This window comes from Mirounga angustirostris, unplaced genomic scaffold (genome assembly GCF_029215605.1).
Source record: "Mirounga angustirostris isolate CCGP_5_RB_7025 unplaced genomic scaffold, mMirAng1.0.hap1 SCAF_10, whole genome shotgun sequence".
NCBI lineage: Eukaryota > Metazoa > Chordata > Mammalia > Carnivora > Phocidae > Mirounga > Mirounga angustirostris.
The window spans coordinates 75,130,086-75,153,430 of record NW_026991718.1 but is presented as its reverse complement, the minus strand read 5'-3'; the positions used below and the strand labels follow the sequence as shown (position 1 = coordinate 75,153,430).

General features: G+C 38.5%; 1 protein-coding gene across 3 annotated transcripts in view; it reads left to right on the top strand.

Annotated features, from left to right (window-relative positions):
* Positions 1-1,182: 1,182 nt before the first annotated feature.
* PLEKHH2 (pleckstrin homology, MyTH4 and FERM domain containing H2) overlaps positions 1,183-23,345 on the top strand; it is a 106,447-nt gene continuing 84,284 nt past the window's right edge. For all 3 annotated transcript variants that reach the window (XR_010405723.1, XM_045885091.3, XM_064572553.1), the window contains exons 1-2: positions 1,183-1,302; positions 7,852-7,981. Coding sequence is in view for 2 of the 3 variants with exons in the window: in XM_045885091.3 (XP_045741047.1) it covers positions 7,859-7,981 (123 nt within the window). In the remaining variant the exon portion in view is untranslated. The remainder of the gene's footprint in view (positions 1,303-7,851; positions 7,982-23,345) is intronic.

Below are 23,345 nucleotides of genomic sequence, written 5' to 3'. Positions count from 1 at the left end.
ATAAGCTTAAAAAAAAAAAAAAGATGGTAATAGAAAAAGCCTTCTGACATCCTTTATTGGCCAACTGTGAACCAAAGAGAGTAATTTGTCTGACCTAGCTTTATGACCTGCAGAAGGATTACCCATGATATTCAGAATTCTAATTTTCCCCCCTTGAGACTGTCCTTGCCAGACCCCGTCTTGGGATGTAAAATCCAATTAGATTAAAACGATCACCCATCTGCTTATGCAGTGCTCTGTGCTGGGTGCTGAGGAGGCTGCAAAAAGAAAGAAAATGAATCCCTGGTTTCAAAGAGCTCGCAATCGAATGGACAGATAAGAAGCAGTACATGAGGGGCGCCTGGGTGGCTCAGTCGTTGAGCGTCTGCCTTCGGCTCAGGTCATGATCCCAGGGTCCTGGAATCAAGCCCCACATCAGGCTCCCTGCTCCGCGGGAGGCCTGCTTCTCCCTCTCCCGCTCCCCCCGCTTGTGTTCCCTCTCTCGCGGTGTCTCTCTCTGTCAAGTAAATAAATAAAATCTTAAAAAAAAAAAAAAAAAAAAAAAAAAAAAGAAGCAGTACATGAGGCAGAATGAGCTAAGTGCCAAGAGGAGTGGAAACAAGAGGAGAGATTATTGCTAGGAGAGCTGACTGGAATGGTTACATGGAGAAGATTATTTGAGCTGTGTCTTAGAGGACAGTTAGAACTTTTAAAGGGGATGTAGAAAATAGCAGGTGAACGTGCCAAATGGACTTCCCGGGGGTGTGTGAAGGGCAGCTGTAAAAAAATACACCTGCAAAAGTAGGACGGAGACCTCGAATACTAGCCTAGGGAGTCTCTCCTTGATAATTTAAGCAAAAGAAAGCCAACGAAGTCTTTGGCAGGGCGTACATCAAAAGTGCATTTCAGGACAGTTAACCTGGCAAGAGGGTAAAAGATGGATTGGCAAGAGGAGAGCCTTCAGGCTGGGAGACCAAACAGGTGGGGGCTGAGCCGAGGCAGAGAGAATGGAAAGGAGGTGACCGCTAAGACACCCTCTGAGCTGTAGGTATGGCGAAGGCTAGGGGCGGACAGTCCAGGACAGAACTCCCTCGAGGTAGGGCCTAGGAGGAGTCCAAGTCATAGCCACACCCTTAGGTGACGTCAGACGGTCGGCTGCGCTTCCGATTGGCTATTCCGACCGCCAGTCCTAGGAGAAGGCGGTGCCCTGCCCCCCGCCCGCTCCCGGCTCAGAGCTGGGCTGGCCCCGGCGGAGAACCCCAGGAACCCCGCGGCAAGAGCAGCGAGGACCTCGGGAGCTGCAGTCGGGGGCCCGCAGCAGAGGTAGGCAGATGGAGAGGGCCCGGAGCTGAGGGGCGATCCCAGCCGCTCAGATGCCGGGATCCCCGCCCCCTCGAGAGCGCGCCGTCCCGGGGGGCTCGCCGGGCGGAGGTTGGGGGCGGCGGGCAGAGCCGGCGGGCGGGGACCGGGACGGTGGAGCGCGTTGGCGCGGGATGGAGCGGGACTCGCCCCCGCGCCTCCCGCCGCAGCTCCGGTACTCGGTGTCGCCCCACTCGCTGCCCCCAGGTCTGGGGTCTCGGCCGGAGGCGGTGGCCGGCGGCTCCTCGCCCCCTGCTCTCCGGTGACATTTTGTTTGAAAATGCGGGCCCCGGGTGTGTGGCGCGGCGCGGGCGGTCCTGTGGGGGCGCAGACGGCAGTCCCGCGTCCCCGCGCCCGGTGGCCAGCGCAGCTAGGGATGCTGCGGCTCGGCCTCGGCTTGCTGGGAGCCGCGCTGTGATCTCGGGGCTGAAACTTCTCAAAACTTGAAAGAACCATTTTCTGCTCCTCGTGTTGCCGGAATGTCAAAGTGCCCTTAGGTGACCTACCGTGAAACTGCGCTGGCCCTGAGGTTATTAGACGACTTTTTAAAAAGACGGAACATTTGAGCCATCGATTTTGATGTGCGAAACTGTGGAAAGAGCAAGTCGAACGATTTACGCCTAAAAGCTTTGGTGCTGTGCTACCTGCAGGTCACTACTTTCTTTGTGAAAATGCCTGTCGCAAACCTCGACCGCACAGCGGTGTGTGTGTGTCCCCGAGGAGCTGTGGAGTGGGGAGCACGGCTGCCCGGGGCAGTGCCACCGAAGGGCGGGCTTAGTCCAAGTGGGGCTGGTTGGTGGTCAGGAGGCTTCTTAAACAAGGCATGCCTCAGTGTGGTCAAGAAAGAGATCCTTTCTGATTTAGACAAGAAATACACACTTACCTGGCCGAGTTAACCCGTGCCGTAAGAGGAGAGAATTAAAGAATGTGAGTGGCTAACCCTGAGCTTCATCAGGATAAGCCTAAATAGATGATTTTTTTTTCTTTTTCTTTCTCTTTTGGGATTTGGAAGAGAAACAGGAAGTCAGAGATTCAGAGAAAGGAGCATTCACTCCATAATTGTAAACAGTTTATTTTGTGTCAGTAAATATTTCCCAAAGTCATGGGGGGAGGGGTATTTGGGAAACCAAGACTTTTCCTCTCCACTGCAGTGAAGATAGATTACTTTCAAATTCAAAATCTAGAAATGATATTTATTTAGCAGATGGTTATAACTCCCAAAGCCATACAGTTATGTTCTATAAAATCAGTGGTAATGGAAAATGATAGTGGATGTTGTTCAAAGTTAGAATCTTTACTCAAGATGGTGTATTAACAGTAACATAACAGTATAATAGTTACTTTATACTAACCGAAATTACGGAATGAAATGAGGAAATCAGGTGTCTAGACCTCTGGGGGACCAATCTGTAGTTTTGAATTTTTTAAGATTATGACCCTATTAATAGGGAATGCAGACATTAGATGCCAATTTAATAATATTCTTAAGGTTTTTCTACTTCATTGTAAAATATATAATGAACATAACTAAAGATATGAATAGGTATGTTTAACTTAGGGTTTATTTATTGTGTCGTTTTCATAGCAAAGTAGTCTTGGTAAGATGTATGTATGAACTTGCCATATTTGAAGTTAAAACATTTCCCTCTAAATCATTTGAGTTAATGGTAGAATTCTTGGCAGGGATAACTACTAACAATGGATCATTAAATTTGTAAATATTGACCTACTATACATCCATGTAAACTGTTACTTTCTTTGAAAAAAAATTTTATTTTTTAATTTTGGAGCGGGGAAGATCTTTCTAAAGTATAAAACAAAGCCCAGAGTCCATGAAGAAAATGATTGTTACACTTTACCACATATTTAAATAAAATTTGTTCTTTGTATATATCACAAACAAGTTTTAAAAGACAACAGATATGTGGGGAACAATTGTGTAAATAAATGTGTGAGAAGAATATTTGTCTCTGCATTACTTTTTTAAAAAATTATTTTTATTTGAGTATAGTTGACACATAATGTTACATTAGTTTCAGGTGTACAGCATAGTGATTCAACAGTTCTATGCAACTTACTTTTTCTTTCTTTCTTTTTTTTTTTTTTTTAAAAGATTTTATTTATTTAACAGAGAGAAAGAGAGAGAGAGAGAGGGAACACAAGCAGGGGGAGTGGGAGAGGGAGAAGCAGGCTTCCCACCCAGCAGGGAGCCCGATGTGGGGCTCGATCCCAGGATCCTGGGATTACGACCTGAGTCGAAGGCAGACGCTTAACGACTGAGCCACCCAGGCGCCCCGCAACTTACTTTTTCTTTACTCATTTGTAAATAAATGCCCTTTTTAAAATTGAGGTATAATTTGCGAACCATAAAATTTACCCTTTAAAGTGTACAGATCAGTGGCTGTTAGTATATTCAGGAGGTTGTGCAACCATCAGCACTATCTAATTCTGGAATAATTTTGATCATTCTAAAAAGAAACCCCAAACTCATTAGCTGTTGATCACCATTGCCCTCTCTTCACAGCTTTGGCAACCACTAACTTGCTTTGTCTCTTTGATTTACCTATTTCATGTAAATGGAATCATACTTTATGTGGCCTTTTATGTCAGGCTTCTTTTACTTGGCATCTAGGATAATTGTCATGCATGTATTAGTACTTTATTCTTTTTTTGTGGCTGAATAATATTCCAACATACCGATATACCACATTTTATTTATCCATTCATCTGATGATGGACACTTGGATTGTTTCCACTTTTTGGCTATTTGAAAAATGCTTTTATGAACATTTATATACAAGTTTTGGTGTAGACTTACGTATTCCATTCTCTTGAGTATATAGTTAGCGTTGGAGTTGCTGGGTCATATGGTAACTTTATGTTAAAACTTTTGAGGAACTGTTAATCTATTTTCCAAAGCAGCTATACCATTTTTACATTCCCAATAGCAAATTATGAGGGTTCTAATTTCTCCACATTCTCACCCACACTTGTTATTACATGTCTTTCTTATCATAATCATCCTATTTGGTGTGCAGTAATTGTCATGATTTTAATTTGCCTTTTCCCTTACAGCTAATGATGTTGAGCATCTTTTCACGTGCTTATTGGCCATTTGTATATCTTCCTTAGAGAAATATCTGTTTAGATCCTTTGCCTACTTTTTAATTATTTTGTTTTTTATTGTTGAGTTGTAAGAGTTCTTTATATATTCTGGATAAAAGTTTCTTAGATATATGATTTGCAAATATTTTTCTCTCTTCTGTGGGTTTTCTTTTCATTTTCTTGACAGTGTCCTTTGAAACAAAAGTTCTTAATTTTGATTAAGTCCAATTTATCTATTTTCTTTTTGATTACTTATGCTTTGGATGTCAAATCTAAGAAACTGTTGCCTAATCTAAGGTCACAAAGATTTACCCCTGCCTTTTGTTCTAAGAGTTTTTGGAGCGTTGGTTCTTACATTTAGTTCTTTGATCGATTTTGAGTTAGTTTTTGTATATGTTGTGATGGAGGGGGTCCAAATTCATTCTCTTGCATGTGGATATCCAGTTGTCTAGCACCAATGTTGAAAAGATTATCCTTTCCCCATTGAATGTTTTTGGCACCCTTTTCAAAAGTCAATTGACTATAAATGTGAGGTCTTATTTTTGGACTCTTGCTTTTATTCTGTTGATCATATGTCTATCTTTATGGCGATACCATACAGTTTTAACTACTATAGCTTTGTAGTAATTTTTGAAATTTGGACATACGAGTCTCAATATTGTTTTGACTATTTTGGATCCCTTGAATTTCCATCTGAATTTTGGGTCAACCTGCCAATTTTTACCAAAAAATGCCATTAGAATTTTGAGAGGGATTGAATTGAATGTATGTGTACATTTGCAAATATTGGCATCTGCATAATATTAAGTATTCCAATCCATGAACGTGGATGTCTTTCATTTATTTAGGTCTTCTTTAATTTCTTTCAATGATGTTTTGTAGTTTTCAGAGTACAAGCCTTAACACTTCTTTTGTTAAATTTATTCCTAAGTATTTTGTTATTTTTGATGCTGTTGTATGTGGAATATATTCTTGATTTCATTTTTGAATTTTTTTCTTGGTAATGCATAGAAAAACAATTGATATAATTGATTGTATTTTGATCTGGCTTCCTGAAACCTTGCTGAACTCAAGTAGTTCTAATAGCTTTTTTGTGAATTCCTTAGAATTTTCTATGTACAACATCATGACATCTGAAAGAGAAATAATTTAGTTTTCTTTTTCTTTTTTTCTTTCTTTTTTTTAATTGAATATCTAGTATATGCCAGGCCCAGAGATAGATTTAGTTTTCAAACTGGATTCTTTTTATTTTATTTTCTGGCTCTGGCTAGAACCTCTAGTATGATGTTGGCTAGAAATGGCAAAAGCAGACATTCTTGTCTCATTCCTGGTCTTTGGCAGATCAGTCATTGATCATTAAGTTTGATGTTAGCTGTGGGCTTTTTGTAGGTGCTTTTTGTCAGGCTGAAGAAGTTCCCTCCTATTACTAGCTTATGGACTGTTTTTATCCTGAAAGGGTGTTGAATTTTATCAAATGTTTTTCTCTGCATTGAATGAAATGATTATGTGGTTTTGTCTACTACTATATTAATATGGTTCACTGTATTGATTGATTTTCATTTGTTGAAAAATATCTGCCTTTATGTTATTTTTTAAACTGTAGAAATTTTACAGTAGAATGGAGAGCAAAAATTCATCAACGTGAATTAAACTCTTGTTTAACAGTATCAGTACATTTCTGTGCAAAGATACAAATGATTGAAGACTTAATGACATCTCTTTCAGGACCAATTTTTATTTTATAATATTTCATCCATATTTTCTTTCTGTGTCTACTCGAAAGCTAAGGAGGAAAGAAATGAAGTAGCGGAATTGAGAAAAAGTTTGTGACTGACAAAGTTTGTGCATTATCTACTCCTAAATGTGGGGAATGATAAAGGTCATTAACAAGGCTGATATCCTTAGAAGAGACTCAGAAAACAATGGTGTGAACCTTCTATAAAACCAAAAAATGAAAAGAGAATGATTTCCAGTTTTACCCTTATAAGTTTCCCTGAAATTATGGCTAGAATTTAGGAGCATCTGGAAGCTTTGAGATGGTTGGTGGTCTTAATAAAGTTGTAGCCTTTGTAGAACAACTCTACTTTTATTTATTTCTAAATTTTTGAATGATAATGTCAGTATTAATGTGAAAATTGGTTTAAGCACAAAACAATACTTATACTAGGAAAATAATCTTTTGTGGGTTTTTAGCAATGCCAAGTTTTTAAAAACTTGTATAGGTTTAGGAAGGGCTATATTACACTAAATACTGAGAAAATCAACTTGGTTAATATGTGAGGGACACATATTTTTGGAAAACAAAAGAATGGTACACTTCAGCTGCAGATCTATCCTGGGGTTCTCAGAGTTTTGCTGTCACGTATATGCTGAGACCAGGGCTTAGCTCCTTATGGAAATCCATTCGTAATGCAAATTTTATCTGTTCAAAGCTAGGGCAATTTGGAAATATATCATCAAGTCATTTATTCAAATGGCATGATGAAACATTAACATTTAAAACAACGTTTATGAATCCCAGAACCAGAAACAATGAAGTTATAGTTTTTTTGCACTTTAGAATTTCAAAACCAGTTCCCTTGCCTCCTGACTTCCCTCTTAACAGGCTTTTCCCCGGGATTTATCTCCTTCAAAAGGAAACATTAATGTCATGGGGAACACCGATTTACTTAATGTAGGTGATTCCAAATTTTATATTTATATCTTTTCTTGCAACAGAAAAGAAATTATACAAATATGTCCAATGTCATAATACTTTGCCCAGTTAAATATGCCAAAGGATTTTTAGCTTGAAAGAGAGCTTGGACCAAGACAAATTTAGGGTGATGGTAAGTAATAATTATAATGTAAATCTAACTTATAATTGTAGGTCTAGTAATGAAGTGTCTTAGGTTATTCTATCATGCTACCAACTGAATCAAATTGAGATAGTCCTGTAAATTTAGGAGTGTGGTAAAATTATGAACTGAAAGTTTAAAAAAATGTTTTATCTGTTGGGCAGAGCTAAAATAATACCATTAGTCTCTGTTTGGGTGGTGCTGTTATTCTGTCCAAAGTGCTGTTAAAAATAGCAGTATTTAATTTGTTCCTCACAATATACTCAGGAGGAATGATGGTTTGTTATGATCAGTGTCCTGCTTTTTCAAGATTGGGTAAACTGAGACATGGAAAGGATACGTTATATAGAAAGGATGAATAATAAACACATTGGGCCTCCAACCCTGGCCTCCTGTCTCCCACTTAGTTTTTTCCATGAGCTATTCAGCCAGTTTTGAAATTTATCTGAGAATTTATAAAATTTGTATGTGGATATCATTAGATGGTAACTAGAATGCGTACATGGGATGATGTAATGAATTATCTTGAGTGCTAATGGGTATTATGTTGTTTGAATGCTTTCTTTTCTAGAGTAAATATGGCAGAGCTTTCTGAGACAGATGGACCAGTAGATTGGAAAGAACGATGTGTAGCTCTGGAGTCCCAGCTCATGAAATTTAGAGTTCAAGCAAGCAAGATAAGAGAGCTCTTAGCAGAGAAGGTAAGCTTTTCTATCCAACCTTTGTTATCAAACATCAGCTGTTTGGGGCATATTTCATTTACATTAAGTAATCTCAGTACTTTTGGGGGTAAACATTTTTATTTTTTTTTATTTTTTATTTTTTTAAAGATTTTATTTATTTATTTGACAGAGAGAGACACAGCGAGAGAGGGAACACAAGCAGGGGGAGTAGAAGAGGGAGAAGCAGGCTTCCCACCAAGCAGGGAGCACGATGCGGGGCTCGATCCCAGGACCCTGGGATCATGACCTGAGCTGAAGGCAGACGCTTAATGACTGAGCCACCCAGGCGCCCCTTTTTTTTTTTAAGATTTTATTTATTTATGGGGGTAAACATTTTAAAAATCAAGAACATAATGTAACTTTTTGTCAGGGCTTTGAAACTATTTTTGGCATATTCTTTTGCCAGTTTTAGAGTGAATTGGACATTAAGCCAAAAAGCATTTCTTCGCCAATGCTAGTGGAATATGTAAGAATTGTGTGTATTTGATGAATGCGGAGTTCATTCATTCCAGAGAGAAAAACTATGGTTTATTTGATTTTACTAGAGGTGTGTGACAGCATATTAATTTCCTAAATGTTTGGGAAAATCATGTTTAAAGTGATTATAGAAGAATATTCCCTATTGATAGTAAAACATGTTTATACTGTTTTTGAAAGTATGCATCTATTTAGGAATTTGTATTGACTAACTGTATATCACTAAACTATAGTCTGGGCTAGAATTGAGTTTAATATAATTATATGCTTCTCTTAATAGTTCTAGCCATATAATTAAAATTTCATCTATGTCATAGGCATTTTTTTTCATATATGTGTGTAAAACTCATGGATTAATTCATTCACTTGTTCATTCATTCAACAAATATTCCCTGAGGGCTCATTTTGTGCCAGACACTCTTCTTAATGCTACAGTTACATCTGTGAACAAGAAAACCCATACTCCTGTTAGCAGGGAACCTGGATTCTAGAACTGTATGGTCCAATACGGTCAACCACTAGCCACAAGCGACTACTGAGCATTTGAAATGAGGCTAGTACAAATTGAGATATGTTGCAAATGTAAAATACACCTCAATTTCAAAGATTTAGTATGAAAAAAAGAATGTAAAATATCTTAGCAATGATTTTCATGTTGATCACATGCTGAAATAACATTTTGGATATTAGATTAAATAGAAAATACTGGGGCGCCTGGGTCGGCCTAAGTCACGATCCCAGGCTCCTGGGATCAAGCCCCGCATCCGGCTCCTTGTTCAGCAGGGAGCCTGCTTCTCCCTCTCCTCCCCACTTGTGCTCTCTCTCACTATTTCTCTCTCTCTCAAAAATAAATAAATAAAATCTTTAAAAAAAAAAAAAAGAAAATACTAAGATTAACTACATCTATTTCTTTTTACTTTTTAAATATGGTTACTAGAAAATTTTAAATTACATATGTAACTCACACTATATTTCTTTTTTTTAAAGAGTTATTTATTTATTTAATTTAAAAAAATTATTTAAAAAATTTTAATTTCAGGGTAGTTAACATACAGTGCTATATTAGTTTCAGGTGTACAATATAGTGATCCAACAGTTCCACACGTTACTCAGTGCTCATCAAAGAAAAGTGCACTCCTGGGGTGCCTGGGTGGCTCAATCTTACGTTAAGCAGCTGCCTTCGGCTCAGGTCATGATCCCAGGATCCTGGGATCGAGCCCCACATCGGGCTCCCTGCTCAGCGGGGAGCCTGCTTCTCCCTCTCCCACTCCCCCGGCTTGTGTTCCCTCTCTCACTGTCTCTCTCTCTGTCAAATAAATAAAATATTAAAAAAAAAGAGAAGTGTACTCCTAATCCCCTTCATCTATTTCACCATCCCCCAAACAAACATCTGTTTGTTCTCTATGGTTAAGAGTCGGTTTTTCGTTTGTCTTTTTTTTTTCTTTGTTCATTTGTCTTGTTTCTTAAATTCCACATATGAGTGAGATCATATGGTATTTGTTTTTCTCTGGCTTATTTCACTTAGCATTATTCTCTCTAGATCCATCCAAGTTGTTGCAAATGGCAAGATTTCATTCTTTTTATGGTTGAATAATATTCCATTATATATATAATAGAATATTATATATGGAATGTATATATATATAAATCACATCTTCTTTATCCACACTTCAGCTGCTTCCATAGTTTGGCTATAATGCTGCAGTAAACATAGGGATTCATATATCCCTTTGAATTAGTGTTTTCATATTCTTTGGGTAAATACCCAGTAGTGCAGTTACAGGATCAGAGGCTCATTCTATTTTTAATTCTTTGAGGAACCTCCATTCTGTTTTCCACAGTGGTCATACCAGTTGCATTTCCACCAACAGTGCATGAGGATTCCTTTTTCTCCCCAACACTTGTTTCTTATGATTTTGGTTTTAGCCATACTGACAGGATGACTCGCATTATATTTCTATTGGACAGTGCTGTCTAGATGGATAGATAAATGGTATTGTCATTCACACCTGATCAGAAGAATTTACAGGTGGTTTCTCAAGCACTTGTCTGCATAATCCTTTGGGATGGAGACTGGTACATACATCACATCTTCAAAAAAGATTTTTAATCTGCCATTGATAAGTGAGACTCTCTCTCTCTTTTTTAAAGATTTTATTTTTAAGTAATCTCTACACCCAATATGGGGCTCAAACTAACAACCCCAAGATCAAGAGTCCCATGTTCCACAGACTGAGCGAGCCAGGTGCCCTGCTAGCTGAGAATCTCTTAGCACAGAAGTATTCTAATAAAATCCAGGAAAACATCATTCAGTTTATTTTTTAAAATTAAGAAAAAGAAATTTTTTTAAGCAGGCTCCAACGCAGGGCTTGAAGTCATGACCCTGAGATCAAGATCTGAATGGAGATCAAGAGTCAGACGCTTAACCAACTGAGCCACCCAGGGGTCCTAAACATCATTCAGTTTAAACTTTCATATATATCATCTTAAATTTTTGTGCTTTAACATCTTTTAGGTGCAAAGATTAAAATTATTCTATTCACTTTGGGTCAAAGGATGACCTAGTAATAGGCTTTGTGGAATAAATCCCCAATATCAATTGGCTTTTGTTTATCACCATTAGAATAAAAGTTACGATCTGAAAAAAAAATCCCAGTTTGAATATCTCCTAAATTGAGGAAGCTTATTCTAACTCAAAGTTAGTGACTCATGCTTAGTCTTTTGCTCCTCTCTCTATAAAAATCATTTCCCAGACTGTGCTGATTTATCTAGTATTTTCCACAATCCCAGCCAGTCCATACAATGATTTTATTAAGATCATCAATTATATGCTTTTGCTGCCGTACCTCATGGACACTTACCAGGTGTTGCCTTAGCCTTTTAGCAGTTAGTACACTGTTGGCCACAGCCTCCTTAAAATTTTCTTGGTGCCTTGACTTCTGTACTCTCTGGGTTTCTTTGTGGACTAAATAGGAGTTATGCTTATTTGGGTTTCGGTGAATTGACCTTTAAGTTCTAAATTTTCTGGCAACATTTGTTCTTTAGAAGGCATGTTTCAACAAATTTCTTTATGAGTGCCCATTTTTCAGAATTTAGAAGTGATATTTTCTCTATAAGTATATTTATAAATAAGCTTTTTGGTTGTTAGTTTAGGTTATTCGTTTTTTTTTTCTTTGCTGGTGAATGAATATTGAGAGGAATATTATTTCAAAATTGCTATTGTAGGGGCGCCTGGGTAGCTCAGTCAATTAGGCGTCTGCCTTCAGCTCAGGTCATGATCCCAGGGTCCTGGGTTCATCCCCGCCTGCTTCTCCTTCTTCCTCTGCCTGCCGCTCCCCCTGCTTGTGTGCACGTGCTCTCTCTTTCTCTCTGCCAAATAAATAAATAAAATCTTTTTTAAAAAATTGCTATTGTAGTTGTGGTTTCTTTCCTTCTCCTTCTTTGTCTCCTTCATCTTCTGTATTTTTTTTATCTGTGACTTAGATCCTGTGACAGATCTAAGAGGTGGAATTATTCAGATGTGTTTTATACAGTGGAAAGTGGACAAGTATGCCAAGTTACTCATGGTTTCCTAGTAAATATATTCAACACTAAAATGAGAATAATGTTTTTCATGATATTTTCTGTTATATTCCATTACGAAGTATTTTTCCCTGGATTAAAATTATTTTTGGTACCCACCCATGTTCTAATAAAAATGCCAAATATGTGTTGATTTATTATGTGCTAAGCACTTTGTAGATATAATTTATTTAATTCTTATAACAAGCTATAAAGTAAGACATTTTATTGTTCCCGTTTTACAGATTGGGACACTGATGCTTACTATGTGCTGGGCAATCTTCTTTACATATACATTGTTGGTGCTTTCTATATATAAAAAAAGTTTATATATACACATACATACACACACAAAATCTATTTATATGTTATATGTATAAAAATATATTAGATATTTATGTAACATATAAAGTGCTTTATATATATTAACTTTTTAATTCTTATAACAACCCTATGAGGTAGGTACTAATACTACTCTTTTTTATCCAGGAAGAAACTTAGGCACATAAAAGTTCCTTAACTTGCCTGAGTTTATGCTAAAGAGTGAGTGATGGAGACAAGAATTGAAACTGAGCATTCTGCTTTTAGAGCCTGAATGCTTAGCTATCACCCTCTATGGCTTCTCTAATCTAGTTTTATCACCACATTCCTTGCTTTCTCTGATATAGTCAGCCACTCATCTATTCTGTCTTCCCCTCAGCCATGCAACATTTAAATCCATCTCTGCTTGAGAGCAGGTATCTGTGGGTGTTATGTATGTAGTAATAACAATTTACCTAGCACTACATATTTTTAAAGAAAACCCTATTGCATTGCTTCTGTATGCCAACTTGAGTCAAATGTTGCATTCCAGAGGCCAGTCTGGTCCGATTCATAACCTTTGGTTTGTGTTAGGACCGGTCTGCCCCAAGGCTTCTCCCAAATAGTTCTCCAGACCTTCCCTCCAAATGGATGCAGGCCCAAGGCTGAAGATTCTTGAGAGAATACTAATTTGATTCTTCAGCTCTTTGCCAGGAATTCTGGCCAACTTTTCTTTCCTGCAACAGATCTGGTTCTTAGTTCTGTATTATTGGCACTGGCTATAGGCAGCTAACACTAGGTGCCAACTATGGATCCTAAGACTTTGCTACAACAACCATTAGCTGGTTTAAACCCTACAGTAACCCTGTGAGGGGACTATTATTATAGCAAATGTCAAGATGTTGACATTAAGATTGAGAGTATTTGAGTAGTATGCCCAATATCATACAGCTAATGAGTAACAGAATGGGCATTAAACCTTAGATCTTGTATACTTTTTGTGATGCAGCTAATAGAGTGCCTGGCACATAGAAGTAACTCATTATTTTCCTGTATCTTTTTGAAGGGTCACACTGGTTAAATGTACAAGGAGATGACTTAACAAATGTAATTACCAATTAATAGGAGACACCCTTTCTCAATTTTTTTTTTTTAGGAAAAATGTATGAGATGATCTCAGAGTGTTTTGATAATTAAAGATGGATTTCAGTTATATATACTTTATGTTTTTTGGAGATGGAATTGGAGAATAAATGAGATTTTTTTAAAAGAACTATTTTTGCTCCATTTTTTTTTCCATCACAATTTCCAAGTAACTTTGAATATTGACGCTTGTGAAGAAAAAGGCCTTATTGAAGTCTTGGGCAAATACTGCTATAAGTGGGAGAGGTCTTTGGAGGAATTTAAGGAATGGTGTTGGAAATATCTCTAGTATGCCAAATATAAACTCTTCAGTGAAGCTGAGATGTAAGTAGTTTTCCTACTTTACAGTATTACTAGTTAGTGTTCTGAGTCATGGAGGGAAAGGGGAAAGTTTCTCTTTAAGTTGAAATGAATGCTGTTTCCTGTGGGTTAGGTTTTCAGTAAAAAAAAAAAAAGATGAAAATATGAAGAATTTCCCTTTGGGCATCAGCATGGCCCATGTGAAGTACTGCTGCCGTTACCTGATACAGTATCACTGTCTGGGATTTCCTGCCACTTGACCTTCCTTAGTGAATAGGATTCCCCTGAGGTGGTCTAGGATTCTCCCATCGGAATGAGGAGGCCCTGGACAGCATAGTATTTGCCTTCATATAATGGTCCAGTACAACATCATGACCACCCTCTTTAAATTACACATCCCCTCAGTCACTTTGTTGCTTCACTTAATATTTCTCACTATCTGACAGGAATTATACATATACTGACAATGAGACTTTGCAGGCTAATTTAAATGTCAGTTTTGGGGCAACTGACTGAAGATATTATTTATTATAACAAAATAAATAAAAATGGTGAGAGAGTCTTTCATGGGTTCTGTTGGGGGAAATCAGGAAGAGATAACTTGGTGGGGAATTGCTGGCCACATCAGTGAGTGTGAAGATCTTAAAGTAACAAATCTGTTAAACAAGTGTGAAGGTCTTAAAGCAACCAGTCTGTGTACACACACACACACACACACACACAGAGGAATATTATTCAGTCATCAAAAAGAATGAAATCTTGCCATTTGCAATGATGTGAATGTACCTAGAGGGTATAATGGTAAGTGAAATCAATCAGAGAAAGACAAATACCATATGATTTCACTCATATGTGGAATTTAAGAAACAAAACAGATGAACATGGGGAAAGGGAAAAAAAAGAGAGAGAGGGAAGCAAACCATAAGAGACTCTTAACCATAGGGGCGCCTGGGTGGCTCAGTTGGTTAAGCGACTGCCTTCGGCTCAGGTCATGATCCTGGAGTCCCGGGATCGAGTCCTGCATCGGGCTCCCTGCTCTGCGGGGGGTCTGCCTCTCCCTCTGACCCTCTTCCCTCTCGTGCTCTCTGTCTCTCATTCTCTCTCTCAAATAAATAAATAAAATCTTAAAAAAAAAAAACAACAATCATTCAAAACCAAAGTATTGCCGGGGCGCCTGGGTGGCTCAGTTATTAAGCGTCTGCCTTCGGCTCAGGTCATGATCCCAGGGTCCTGGGACTGAGCCCCACATCGGGCTCCCTGCTCGGCGGGAAGCCTGCTTCTCCCTCTCCCATTCCCCCACTGCTTGTGTTCCCTCTCTCGTGCTGTCTCTCTGTCAGATAAATAAATAAAATCTTAAAAAAAAAAAAAGTCAAAGTATTGCCTATCCTACTACGCTTATGTTTAAACTCATATTAAAGTGTTCTAAACTTGGTTGGATGTACTTAATGTATATTTACTTTATGCAGTGTGAAGTGCTCAGTATTCATGATCTGTAATACAGATTGTGAAAATGTAGTGATTTTCTTTTACTATCTAGTGGTTGAATTATGTTAGAATCTCAAATTCCAAATTTAGCCTCTCTTAGTCATACCTCTGTCCCGGGCTTCATTCTGTGATATATTCCATGAGAACATGCGACTTAAAATTGTTCCTGCTACGAATGTTAATATCACTTTACGTTACCAAGAAAAGATGCCTAGGCTAAAAGAATAGCATACATGGGATAGAAATAAAGATGAATGCTTTCCAACTAAGAGTTTTGTGGTTTCATGTATTGGGAACTTATTTTCATATGGTTCTGTGTAACTATATGCTGTGTGGAGTTTATAAATACCAAAGCAGCTCTGGTTCAACTAAAAGACCACTAGGGAATCAGAACATGAAGACTCAAATCTCAGGCATGTTACTGGCTGGGAGCATAAGCTTATCCAAGGCATCCTCATTCTGAACATCAACTTCCTAATCTTCATGATGAGCATAACAATTCCTGTCCTATGGTGTGGCTGTGAAATAGTGTAGTGGAAAGTTTCCGGTTCTTAAACATTAACTAGGATTTTTTTTTAAGTTCTTTTCTATTCCCTGAATTATTTTTCTTTCCTCTGAGATTATTTCCCACTTTTATGTTTGTTTGTTTTTCAGGTTGTAAACTTTTCTCAAATTTCTGATGATTTTTGGTGGTCCATTTATATTTAAGAATGAGGCATCTGAAAAGTTGACCAGCAATTGTGTGTAAATAGTCAGTGCTGGTCAACTGTCAATCTTTGTTTTAGGATGAGTGGGTGGGAACTGCCTATTACACCACGAACCATAAATGCCACAGTTGTTGGACTGGTGCCCTCCAAACAATTTATTCAGTTTTGTAAGAGAAGAACATTTCCATTTTCAACAGGAAGTAAATGCTTAGCTGCTGGACATTTGGCACATGGGGATAAGTGAGGTTTCAGGGAGTTCGTTGACTCTAAGGGCTACATATTTGCCATTAATACCCACTGTTTTCACCCCGCACCCTTCACTCTTGCTCTAGGTCTTTACAAGGTTCTGTAAGGAAATTAACTCCCAGGAGAAAATCAGGACCCTCCAGTCCTTATTCTTAGACTATACTTTCTGCTTCATCAAGAACAAGGGGATTAAATGAATACAAGCACATTTAATGGTGAGCTTGTCTCCCCACTTCCAACTTTCCTCTCTTACATGGCTCCTAAAATGCTGGCACCCAAATGTTTATCCCATGGGGGAGATTGAAAGTCTCTGGGGAATCTTATCAGCCCAGGAGGAAAGAGGAAATAATGCTGACAATCAGTGGTTCCCCAACAGAAAGTCCAGCCAGATCACCTAATGTTAAAGTTCACGGTCAACAAGCCCCATATATATGCTAAAGCATCTAGGCAGCTTTTTAGTCCCTTAACCTTAAACATAAGTAGGCTCTCATGAATGACCACACATCTGAGGAAAGCCTCTAACATGAAAGATAGAGAACAAACAGAAAACAAAACAAAACAAAACACAATATTGCCTATGCAGGGAAAAGGAAATAAAACAGAACAAGCAAAATCTTACCATTTAATATCCCAAGAGAGAAAAGATATTGCCTTCCTGAAACAAGGAATATTCAGAGAATAAGTAAGAACTCTTGAAAATTAAAAACATGGTAGAAGAGGGGTGCTTGGGTAGCTCAGTTGGTTAAGCATCTGCCTTCGGCTCAGGCCATGATCCCGGAGTCCTGGGATCAAGCCCCACATCGGGCTCCCTGCTCAGCGGGAGTCTGCTTCCCCCTTTCCCTCTGCCCCTCTCCCCCACTCGTGTGCTCACACTGTCTCTCTCAAATAAAAAAATAAAATCTTTAAAAAAATGGTAGAAGAAATAGTAAACTTAATAGAAGGATTGGAATATAAACAAGCTAAATAGCTGGGAAGTACAGAAAAATGTTAAAAAGATGGAAGACAGGAGAGAAAAGATTAGAAATTTATTTTTTTAAAAAGATTTTATTTATTTGACAGAGAGAGACACAGCGAGAGAGGGAACACAAGCAGGGGGAATGGGAGAGGGAGAAGCAGGCTTCCCGCTGAGCAGGGAGCCCAATGTGGGGCTTGATGCCAGGATCCTGGGATCATGACCTGAGCCGAAGGCAGACGCTTAACGACTGAGCCACCCAGGCGCCCCAAGATTAGAAATTTAGAGGACTAGTCCAGCATGTCCAAGATCAGGATGGTAGGAGGTCTGGAGTGGGCAAAGTCAATGAAACAAGGCACAAAAATTTCCCAGAATTGAAGGACACGAGATTCTTGATTGAAAGGTCTACCAAATACTTAGAACAACAGATAAAAATAGTTTCGTCCAAAGGCACATCATCATGAAAGTTTACTATAGACCAAAGAAAAGATTCTGCAAGCTTTCAGAGGAAAAAAAAAAAAGCCCAAACAGGTTATATGCAAACAGGAATTAGAATGGATTTTTAAGACATGAAAGTTCCCATGTAACCTTCTTGAAGAATCTCCAAAAGGACGTGCTCCATTAAAAGGAAGAAGGAAACCAAGAGAGAAAGGCATAGGATACAGGAAACAGGAGCTCCAAGGTGGGGAAAAGTAGAAGGGTCTTCCCCAGAAGACAGCTGTGTCCTCGCAAGAGGGGAGTCAGTCCAGATGGGTGCAGGTCAGAAGCTCTGGAGTGACTTCAAGAAGATGAAACTGGTAGAAAATCAGGCGTGAATGAACATCTTGAGAGATGATTTAATTTGGAGTTGAATTATTGATGAGTTCATAGAAAGCTGGATAAATAAAAGAACAAGACATTTAACTCTAGGGGGAAAAGTTATGTAGCAAGGAAAAAAGTAACCATGGTTTACTATGTGGTTCATCTCTGAATATCCTACATAGTCACAGTAATACTAATAGTGAATAGTGAATTAACCAAAGGGAAGATATAAACTTATTGGAAGAATGAGAGTGTATCTGTGTTGATGGTGAGATCAAAGAGCTAAATACTCATTCTCCATATGGGAAGTAAGTAGGAAATCACTAAACTAAAAAAAAAAAGTCAACAAAAAGGAAGCATGTTATTTAGAACATGAAAGTAAAATATTAAGAGAATTGGCTAACATGAAAGTAAAATATTAAGAGAATTGGCTAACAGATAATTTTTATTAATAAATCTTATGGAACTTGGTACTTTATGTGCATTTGTGGCTTGGATAAACATAAAAACAAAAGAAAAGTTAAATTGTGAAGTAAATGGACTTATACAGTCTTTTGAGGGGAAATCTTGATGGTTCCATGGAAATCACCATCTGAACAAAATAATCTATTTTGAGTTTTCAGGATATATCAAAAGACTCAAATGTTCTGGGTTATGTATTTTAAAGTTAGGTGCATTCAGGATCAGGATTGTTACATGTCTCATTTATAATTATGAATTGTCCCATTTATAATTATTGACACTCTTTTTGCTAATAAAACTTTTGGCATTAAAGTCTCTTTTGTCTGATTTTGATATTGCTTTTAGGTAGCACTTGCTTGGAATACTGTCAGTCTCTTAGCATCATTTTTTAAGTATGCCCTTTTAAATACAATATAGAAAGATTTATGTCTTTATCCGACTAGTGAGATAATCTCTTTAAATATATCTGAAATCATAAGAAATGCATTCTGTTTCTACACATCATGTTGTTGAAGTTCTCTTTGTCTTCCCTGGTTCCATCTTTTTTTCCCCCTCTGATGCTTTGGAAGCTATAGACTGAATTTCTATTAAGTGGTTATCCTTAACTCTTTTTAAAAAGAAAGGCCAGTGTGGCGCCTGGGTGCCTCAGTCGGTTAAGCATCCAACTTTTGGTTTTGGCTCAGGTCATGATCTCAGGGCTGTGAGATTGAGCCCTACATCAGGCTCCGCACTCAGCACAGAGTGTGCTTGGAGATTTCTCTCCTTCTCCCTCCCCCTCTGCTCCTCCCGCTGCTCATGCTTACTCATACTCTCATTCTCTCTAAAATAAATAAATAAAATCTTAAAAAAAAAAAAAAGGCCAGTACACATAGTTTATATTGTAATAATAGAACTTGAAAACTGCATGTGGTTAGGGAGTTGGTGATATTACAAAAAAAAAGGTAGCATGGCAGGGGGGTTGGTGAGGGAAAGGATGGGAAACCCGCAGCTATGAGAGCTGAGCATCAAAAACAGCAAGTGCCAAAACTGTTAGGATGGCCAGCACTGATTCTTCTTTAGAGAACAGTTTTAGAAACTGGACATTTTCTAGAACAAAAAATGACACCTTCAGTTTAAACTTTGAATCAAGCTCTCATAATTTAGGTAATTATTCAGCTTTGATGGACACTAGGAGATGCTAAATATTGTATAAATCCATTAGAAGCCGTAGAATGAAAAAATGTCAGGCAACCAGAAAGACTTCAATTGTCCCATCTTGTCCTAGAGAGAGAACTAGTAGTTTGTCCGTCATTATCGTAAAATTACCTACTTAGAAAGCCTGAGGTGGTGTGGGGATGGGCTGGATTAGGGTTTGCTGAAATCACATTTTGGATAGGATGATTAATGTAACTGAAGGAGATCTTTCACTTTGGAGAATATTTAGCCCTCAACAACTTAGTCTGCCATGACTTTGCAACAGCAGTAGACTTTTAATTCGTAATATAGGTGTGTTTTCATAAAAAGAAAAAATACAGTTTTGAAATCTAGACCCAAAATGGCACTGTGTCCTTCCACTGCGTTCTGTGGGTCACAGCAAGTCACAAAGCCATCCCAGAGTCAAAAGGAAGGACAATGGACCTCACCTCTCAATGGGAAAAGTGGCATGTGCATATAGTGAGGGAAGGAATTGGTGGCCATCTTTGGGGGTGGCTATCTAAGCCTAACCAGTTACTTTAATTCACTCAGACTTTTGCATTCCAGCATATGTCCTTGCTTCCCTCCACTACAGCTGATCTCACAAAGGTCTCCAATGGCCTAATTAGGATATATTTACATATATTACTTATACTACATATCATTTACGTGTATCTTACAGTGTGTTACTTATATTTAATTTTTTTATTAGAGAAATTTTCAAACATACAAAAGTAAGCAGAATATTATAATGGATCCCCATATACACATTACCCAGCATTAATGATTATTAACTCAGGACCAGTCCTGTTTCATCTATACCCTGATCCACTTCTCCTTTCTTACTTTATATTGAAGCAAACCCCAAGCACATTATTTCATCCATCTATGTACATTTTTAATGACTGTATGGTATCTACTTATATATTTAGACAATTCTGGTTTTGGACATTTGTGGCTTTTATTTTTATCATTCAAATTATAACACTGCAGGGGCTCCTGGGTGGCTCAGTTGGTTAAGCATCTGCCTTCAGCTCAGGTCATGATCTCAGTGTCCTGGGATCGAGTCCCGCATCTGGCTCCCTGCTCAGTGGGGAACCTGCTTCTCCCTCTCTCTCTGCCGCTCCCCTTGCTTGTGCTCTCTGTCAAATAAATAAAATCTTGAAAAAAAATTATAACACTGCAGTCATTACCACATATTTTTAATAAATGAAATACCAACAGCTTTTTCACATCACTTTGACATGTTTTCTTATTTTTATCCTCACAATTTCCTGTAAGGTAGGTAGAGCAGTTATATTATCCCTATTTTATACATAAGAATTTTAAAGTGCAATGTCAAGCTGTTGAATAGTAGAGTAAGAATTAGAAACCAGATCTCTTGAATCTACTCTGTTCATTTTAAACTAAACCTTGCTAACTTAAAGTTATTCATAAAACTAATACATGTGTATGGTAGAAATACACTGCTATATAAATATCCATTGAACATCCATTAAGTATTAGATACAATGCTAAACACTCTCCTGTTTAATCTTCATATAAATACTGTGAGATAAATGTTCATCTCTTTTACAAATGAGGAATGGAGACTCAGAAGTTAAATGACTTACTCATCATTACATTGCTCATAAGTAGTGGAATCTGGATTCTGATTTTGGTCTTCTTGCCTCCAACATCAGTACTCTTTCCACTTTTCTCTACATTGGTATTTCAAGGGCTACATTAAAAGAAAAGATTTATTTATTGGGGCACCTCAGTGGCTCAACTGGTTAAGCGTCTGCCTTCAGCCCTGGTCATGATCCCAGGACCCTGGGATTGAGCTCCACATTGGGCTCCCTGCTCAGCGGGGAGTCTGCTTCTCTCTCTCCCTCTGCCCCCCACTCATGCTTGCTCTCTCTCTCTAGTGCTCTCTCTCTCTCAAATAAATAAATAAAATCTTAAAAAAAAATCTCAGGGATTCCTGATGGTACCCACTATTTTAAAAAAAAGATTTATTTGAGAGAGAGAGAGCAGGGGGTAGGGGCAGAGGGTGAGGGAGAGAGAATCCCAAACTCCATACTGAGCGCAGAGCCCAACAGGAGGCTTGATCCCACAACCCCGAGACCACGACCTGAGTCAAAACCAAGAGTCAGACGCTTAACCGACTGTGCCATCCAGGTGCCCCTACACTTTTTTTTTTTAATTAAAAAAGCAAAAATGACTTTCTGAATAGGTGCTTTATTTAACTTGTATTCAAAGTCATATACATATAATGTTTTCTTCCAGCACATTTAGCCCGTTTATATATAAACTTATATCCCAAGTCTTGTGAAATAGTGTATGTGTGTGTGTGTGTGTTAGGTGTGATGCTTTTTATAATGGAAATAAACTTTTTTTTATAAGGTTATTGCTTGCTACTGAGCTTTTAGAATTTGACTGTATGGCTGGTATATGCAAGGTGTTATGGAAGATATAAAGGGTCCTCACACATGAAGTCCATATTCAAGCAACTTGCAATATAGTTGGGAAAATAATAGAAGGTAGAAAGTCAATGCCATAGGAGCAGAAGAAAAGTTATTTGGCAGTGGTAAAAATACTATCCTATTCATATATGCATAGTGCTTTATAGAGGTAATTTCATTCAGTAATGTATAATATATTGAATACTTACTGCATATAAAGACCTGTATAGGGTATGTAACAGTGAGGCAAAGAGACAAGGCTTCTGCCCTGTTAACACTAGAAACCAAACTTCAGAAAGAGAAATCTGACCAGATATTTGTATAGTCCTTGCCTTAGTTTGTTCTGCTATAACTAAATGCTATAGACTATGTAACTTCTAAACAGCAGAAGTTTATCATAGTTCTGGAGGCTGGAAATCTGAGATCAAGGTGCCAGCTAAGTCAGGTGAGGGCTTTCTTCGGAGTTGCAGACTTCTCATTGTATCCTCACACACTGTATCCTCACACAGGAAGGGGCTAGGGAGCATTGTGGGATCTCTTTGATAAGGGCACTAATCCCATTCACGAGGCCCCCTGCCCCCGCCATGACCTCATCACCTCCCAAAAACCTCTCCTCCTAACACCACCACAGTGGGTGTTAGGATTCCAATATGTGAACTTTAGGGGGGACACAAACATTCAGACCATAGCATTCCATCCCTGGCTCCTCAAATTCATGTCCTTCTCTCATACAAAATACAGTCATTCCATCCCAACAGCCCTAAAAGTCTATAAAGTGCAGAGTCTCATCTAAATCAGGTATGGGTGAGACTCAAGGTATGATTCATTCTAAGGAAATCCCTGCCAGCTGTGAATCTATGAAATCAAACAAATTACGTGTTTCTAAAATACAATGGTGGGACAGACCTAGGATAGATATTTTCATTCCAAAAGGGAGACATAGGAGAGAAAGAAGGGGTAACAGGTTCCAAGCAAGTTCAAAACCCCACAAGGCAACTAATGGTAAATCTTAAGGTTTGAGAATAATTTTAACTAGATGTTCAGCCCTCTGGGATGGAGGTCCTACCTTCTGGGCCAACTCGGGGGGTGGGGAGGGGGGAGGAAGGGTCTCACCTTCTGGGCCCTCAGGGGTATTTGCAGCCCCATGGCTTTGCAGGGCAGCTCTCATGGGTTGAAGTTGCATGCTGATGGTTCTACCAGTCTGGGATCGCAGGGGTGGCCTCACCCCCATGGCTTCATTAGGAATTGCCCTGGTTGGGGCTCTCTGGTGCCCTTGCGCCAGAGGTGGCCCT